We start from the raw sequence: 6,705 nt of genomic DNA, 5'->3' as shown, positions 1-6,705 counted from the left end.
GCACTAGACTAAAATCCCGTGTGTCCTCAAGAACGTTTGGTCATTATAAGTAAACAAACCGGCTTGTCCTTTGTGCTAAAAAGGATTGGGCCACTCGCTGCAATTATTTCTCTCGCATTTTACTTACTTGTACTTTATTCATCCGTTACATCAAAACCCCCGAATACTTGTCTGTGAGCATTTACAGTGAATCCTTCATCGAAACTGCTTGTCAACACCTTCTGCTCCTCGTTGGGATCGACATTCTTACTTATCGAAGATACTACGATACACCCCCTATACTTGTGGGTCATCATGTACTTCAATACAATAATCTCATGAGCTGCCTTACATGATTGAGATTCATATGATGATGCTTGTAATCTAGATGTCATTATGCTAGTCAAGTGAGTTTTACTTATGTGATCTCCGGAGACTCCTTGTCCCACGTGTGTAAAGGTGACAGTGTGTGCACCGTGTGGGTCTCTTAGGCTATATTTCACAGAATACTTATTCATTGTTATGAATGGCGTAGTGAAGTGCTTATTTATATCTCTTTATGATTGCAATGTGTTTTGTATCACAATTCATCTATGTGCTACTCTAGTGATGTTATTAAAGTAGTCTATTCCTCACCGCATGGTGTAAAGGTGACTAGTGTGTGCACCGTGTGGTTCTTGTCGTAGGCTATGATCATGATCTCTTGTAGATTGTGAAGTTAACTATTACTGTGGTGGTATTGATGTGATCTATTTGGTTATGTTGATCTTTCATGCACTCTAAGGTTATTTAAATATGAACATTGAATTGTGGAGCTTGTTAACTCCGGCATTGAGGGTTCGTGTAATCCTACGCAATGGTGTTCATCATCCAACAAGAGTGTAGAGTATGCATTTATCTATTCTGTTATGTGATCAAAGTTGAGAGTGTCCACTAGTGAAAGTATGATCCCTAGGCCTTGTTCCTAAATATCGCTATCGCTGCTTGTTTACTGTTTTCTTGTGTTACTACTGCTGCCATATTACCACCATCAACTACACGCCAGCAAGCACTTTTCTGGCACCGTTGCTACTGCTACTATTTATTCATACCACCTGTATTTCACTATCTCTTCGCCGAACTAGTGCACCTATTAGGTGTGTTGGGGACACAAGAGACTTCTTGCTTTGTGGTTGCGGGGTTGCATGAGAGGGATATCTTTGACCTCTTCCTCCCTGAGTTCGATAAACCTTGGGTGATCCACTTAAGGGAAACTTGCTGCTGTTCTACAAACCTCTGCTCTTGGAGGCCCAACACTGTCTACAAGAATAGAAGTCCCGTAGACATCAGTGTGTATAGCAATAAAGCTCAAGGTTTCTCTATGAGCTTATTTGTATTTGTACTAATTCTATTTCTAAATGTTTGTTGTATTTAATTTTCAATTTGAAATTCAAAGTCATTTGATTTTATGAGTTGTATTAAATTATGAATTCATATTTTATATTCACTTTTGCTTATTGTTTAATCTTTGAGTTATCAATTCAATATATCTTGTTATATGAAATCAAATCCCAAAATCAACAAGATACAAAAGAGTTCATGTCAAAATTCATAACTCAACTTGCCTGACCCTAGTTGCAATTGAGAGAGAACCTCGATCCCTCTTAGGTTTAGTTGCAATAAGGCGCGAAAATTTCCCTCGTTTTGCGATGAAATGCACATCCCATTCCTAAATCTACTCTTCGTTGTTCCTATGGTCTGGGTTATTACAGGATCGCCTAGAAGCAAGCCCACCCGCGCGCCCCGCGAAGGATCCTCCTTTGACAAGGGTGCTCCTCCTCCTCGCGTTGCGGTCGTCATCCTCGCCCCCACCTACTCCGCGAGGAGTGGAGCACGCCGACAGAGTACGAGCCGTCCTCAGACAACTCAGAGGTGGAGAAGGTCTTCGACCGCGACTACATCGACAATAACAAAGCCGCACGCCGCGCCATCGAGAAGCAACGTCGTCGCTCCGAGCGAGCAACCTACAAAGCGTTGCCATCATGGCAGTGGCATCCTACGAAGCGAAGCAAGCGGAGCTCTCCGTCCGCCTCACCCACATGCCCCCCCTAGGTATCCAGAGCGCATTTTGATAAATTAGGGCCACAATAGCCTAGGTTACTAGTTTTATTTTGCGTCCGTGATGATTCTGCGTTTGTATGAATGTATAAATGAATTGAACCGTGAAGAATGTATCGATGAACTGGAATGATTACTTCTAATTCTCCTAAGAACAATCCTTTTCAAATTATTCAGTTCCAAGTACTCACATTTTCAGTTGCATGTACTCGCTGTTTTTACAGTCTCCAATTTACATGATGTACCACTTAGCTACGTTTGTTACCCAAACACAACACAAGCATCTCAACATTATCAACTATATCTAGAGATATTTTAATGTGTAAATATTTTTTTAAGCAATTATTGTGAACCGGAGAAAGTATCATCGTTTGATTTGACAGCCCATGGGTTCAATAATGTGTACTACCTCTGGACTTATTTAATGAGGGAATTGCACTCTCCACCAGGCTCATCTCAAACCGTTGCACATATCACCACATGGACAGAAATTTTGCACATTTCACCAGATCTACATCTAATCCTTTGCAGTCCAGTCTAAATACCATGTTAACAGTAACCTAGCAATAAAATTACAATGGAAAGCTATTTTAGTCAAGTGCGTGCCAAAAACAAAAAAAAATAGAAATGGTGCAACAATATAAGAGTGTTATTTATGAGACAATAAATATAAAATAGAATATGACCACAACAGTGGAGAAACTTAAAATCGAAGCAAAAGCTACAAGTACCGCTTTCTTTTCAAACACTCGAAATTTGTATTCGAGAGTTTTAAAAAAGCGCATGAAAAATTGGTAGAAATTTCATTAATTCGAACATAACTTACATAGTCGAAAACTAAACCCTAAAGCCTAATTCAATCGCAGCCGTCTTCTTCGTCGTCGGAGACGAGGTCGACGAAGGGCGGGGGCACCCTCGTCCACGTCCTCGCCGTTACTCTCTTCCTCCTCGTCATCGTCCTCACTTGCTGGTGGGGGGCTCGCCCGGCATGAAGTCCTGCTTGCCGTGGATAGTGCGACGCACCTCGTGCTCCCAAGCGAGGAAGGAACGCCAGAAATCCGGTCGCTGGTACACTGGCTCGTACCGTTGAGATGGAGGAAGTCGCCCGTCTTCATTTAGCTCGGCAATTTCATCTCCGGCGGCGGGCTGCGGATTGGGTTCTGGCGAGAGAAGTGGTGCGGCTGCCGAGCGCACGAGCAGCTTAAGTAGTCCTGACCACGAGCATCGATGTCGTCGCCATAGGGCCAACATCAATGCACGCGCAGCGTCCCGGTGCGAGTGGCATCAATGCACGCAGGCAGAAGTTTAGGCGGCGGCGACACTGATCAGCGGTGGCTTTGATGGTGTGGCTGCCATCGCCGGTCACCTTTCTGCGTCGGGTCGCTTCCATGCGGGCCCGTGGCACGCGTGGGAGGACATGCGCGATGTCCGCGCATTGTCCGCCTCGACCCATCGATTTCCCAAATTTGGAAACGGATGTGCTGACACGGACGGATTAGCCCGCTGGAGCGTGCGCGGACCAAATCAGACACGTTTGGACTAATGGGTCGCCCCCCTCGAGATACCCTAAGCGTGAGCCTTCCCTTTTGTTTCTGCCTAAAGTGGACACAACACATGGGGAGGTGCAATACTTGATTAAAAAAACAGGCTTATATGTGTGGGACCGATTTGTCAGTTTAGCTATTAAGACTGATAAAATGAGTATTTAGACTGGGTTGCAACTGATTAGATGTAGACCTGGTGGAGACTACAAAAGTTTTGTTGATGTGGTGTTTTGAGCAGGTGGAAGCTGCAATTTCCTCTTATTTAATTGACCCTAACCAAATGCTAATGATATGTATGACCATGCTTCCCTCCGCATCGATTAAATCCGACCGAAGGGAGTAGCAGCAAAGCAAACAAGAGGCGCCGTGGATGCGCAGATGCACGGGCAAAGCGACGCACAATCACGAATTGCACGATGCCATGATCCATGGTCACAATCTGAAGGCCAAAGAATTTCAGCAATCCCAGCAACAGTTTTATTTTTGACGAAATCACCTAGCTGCCAGTGCTGCTAGCTATCATCGCCCTTGAGCTTCCTGACTTTGTCCAGGAACGCCTGCCGGCCGGGGAACGGGCTCCCTCCCTCGCCGTCTTTCCCCGGTGGCACAGCCCTCTCGCGGAGCACGTCGCCGCCGCGGCTGCCCCTGCCCAGCCCCAGGATGTCCTTCTTCGCCGCCGCTCCAATGCGGGCCTTCCTCGGCGTCCCCAGAGCGCCGGCGTCCTTCGCGCCGGGGCTCACCCCAAGAATGCCCATCTTGGCCGTCCTCACCTGCTCATCCCTCCTCATCCGCATCCGCTCCCTCCTCTCGTCCCTCTTCCCCCTCGGCCCGTCCCCGTCCGGGCCAGCCGCCGCATCTGTGTCGAACAGGGCGCCGCCGCTGCTCTGGGTCCGGTCGGCCTTTCTTGGGATGCGGCCGCCGTAGGAGGTGCCGAGGAGGCGATAGTCGAGGCGGCTCCATCCGTCCTCGTCGGAGAGGTCCCAGCCGAAGCGCTCGGCCATCTCCTGGAGCGGCCCGTCGCTGCCGTCCTGGGCGTCGTCGTAGACGTAGTCGTACTTGGAGTCGCCGCGGAGGAAGCGGTGCGCGTGCTCCCACTCGACGCGGTCGACGTAGACGGGGTCGTCCAGCACGTCCCGCGCCAGCCGCGCCCAGCGCGCCGTGTCCCCGTAGTCGAGCTCCGCCACGACCCACCGGAGGTAGGCAGGCGGCAGCGTGCCCAGCATCTGGCCCTTGTACTTGCCGAAGTCGATCACGCGGTCCCTCGCCGGGCGCGAGGACGCTCCCGGCGGACCGGCGCCGGCGCCGGCGCCAGTGGCTCGGAGAGGCCGGAGGAGCCGGACCGGTTTGGGCGGCGTGGCGGTGGAGCTACGAGGGAGGAGGGGCACCGCCCGAGCTGTGGGGTTCGGTGGCGCTGGGGAGAAAAGGCAGGGTCGTGCGGCGGCGGCCGGGAGCATCGTGTGCTTGCGGCGGCCGGAGCCGGAGAGCGGGGAGAGTGGCCTTGGTGGCTTCGTGCTGCCTGCTAAGATTATCCGCTCGCTGGCCCAGTAGCAATACTGGTACAAAGAGGCCGAAAGGAAATACTGGTACAAAGAGGCCAAAAAGCCCACTCTCGTAGTCGGGCCAAGCCCACTCTCGACGTGTGGCGTTTCCACTCGCGTGTCGCGTTTCTGGTTTTCTCAAACAACAAAAAAAAGCACGTCTGACCGTGACCATACCACACCGGCAACCACCGCCGGTCTGCTCATTGTTCGGCTCAACGGCGGCCGGGGAACAAACAACTGAAACAAGCGACCATAGCAACGAGGACGCCCGAAAATTTGTGGGTGGAGGGCGGTTTCAGACAATCAATCCAGTGAGATGCAAAAGATTAGAGAAACGACTGAAAAATGCACCAGCCGGGAATCGAACCCGGGTCTGTACCGTGGCAGGGTACTATTCTACCACTAGACCACTGGTGCCTAATTGATTTTACGCACTCATGAAGATTACTTTTCAAGTACCTGCGTAACGGTAAAAGAGCCCGGGAACGCAGTGACCTCCTTTTTTTTAAAAAAATAAGATATATATTTTTGAATTTCAAAAAATTCTAAAAAAATATTCCGCTTTCCACTATTCAAATCTTCAAAACATGTTAGATTTTGTCATTTTTGTCTAGCATAAAATAAAAATAATTTTGGGTTGTGATTTTGCATGATTGTGAGATGTATTACTGAAAGTCTCCAGATTTATTTTCAGATTTTTTAATAACTTGTAAAAATATCTTGAAAAAACAAATTTGACGAGAACCGTGGAGCTCGGAAATTAAAAGCACTTTCTAGAGGTTGAGGATGTAGTCTGCAGCTCCTGCATTTTATCTGCTAGGAGTATCTGCCCAACATTCCATGTTCCATTGCATGTTTCTTTTATTTTGATTACTAATTTGACCAATAATATACGTGTCACTTGTCATCAAAATTATGCCATTAGAAACTTTATTTGAATATATGAATATGATTCATGTTTTGTTGGTCAAACTGATGGCCAAACTTTGACCTCGAAAAACGCTTGCACCACCTAAAGAGGGACGGATGGAAGGTTGTGCCAAAATTCTCGTTGAGAGACAAATTATAGGAGGGCACTCGTGCCATATGGAAAGAAAAAGCAAGTTAAAAGAGGAACAATAACAAACTGGGGAGGTGAGCCATGGATGATGACAAATTTGAGACCGTGCTAAAAAGGGGGTGTCCATATTGTTGAAAGGCGGCGTAGAGTCGATCCACCTGAAAACCCGAGCCGATGGACACATGAAGAGTAGAAGACCGTAGCAAAATACATGAAGCACCGAAAGGTCGGAGCAAACTAATAGATCACCATATGGGAAGCCTTCACACAATAGGAGAGAAGAACAACATAAGGTCAAAGTGACAAGAGTCACCTACACTGGCCAAAAGCATCAAATATGCAAGACTACACAATATCAACCGACGAAGCCAAAAACGATTCACTATCTATGGTAAGGAGAGTCTAATGTCCAACCGAGCCCCTATACCAAATTTGAGGGAGCTCGAAGGATCTTTTCAAAATGACACACTTGATAGGGCGGTGT

General features: G+C 47.9%; 1 protein-coding gene and 1 non-coding gene across 2 annotated transcripts; both read right to left on the bottom strand.

Annotated features, from left to right (window-relative positions):
- Window positions 1-4,001: 4,001 nt before the first annotated feature.
- On the bottom strand, window positions 4,002-5,098 carry LOC124695521. The gene has a single exon (XM_047228356.1). It carries the CDS (start codon window positions 5,072-5,074, stop codon window positions 4,133-4,135), a length of 942 nt encoding a protein of 313 aa, XP_047084312.1. The 5' UTR covers window positions 5,075-5,098; the 3' UTR covers window positions 4,002-4,132.
- A 409-nt stretch (window positions 5,099-5,507) lies between these two features.
- On the bottom strand, window positions 5,508-5,578 carry TRNAG-GCC. Its single transcript has one exon. It is a non-coding gene; the product is annotated as a tRNA-Gly (tRNA).
- Window positions 5,579-6,705: the final 1,127 nt, after the last annotated feature.

This window comes from Lolium rigidum, chromosome 3 (assembly GCF_022539505.1).
Source record: "Lolium rigidum isolate FL_2022 chromosome 3, APGP_CSIRO_Lrig_0.1, whole genome shotgun sequence".
NCBI lineage: Eukaryota > Viridiplantae > Streptophyta > Magnoliopsida > Poales > Poaceae > Lolium > Lolium rigidum.
The sequence above is the reverse complement of the archived record's forward strand: the minus strand, read 5'-3'. Positions and strand labels throughout refer to the sequence as shown.

Bases quoted from the DNA above. Each gene is read 5' to 3' on its own strand.
- LOC124695521 (XM_047228356.1), bottom strand. From the start codon at position 5,074: ATGCTCCCGGCCGCCGCCGCACGACCCTGCCTTTTCTCCCCAGCGCCA.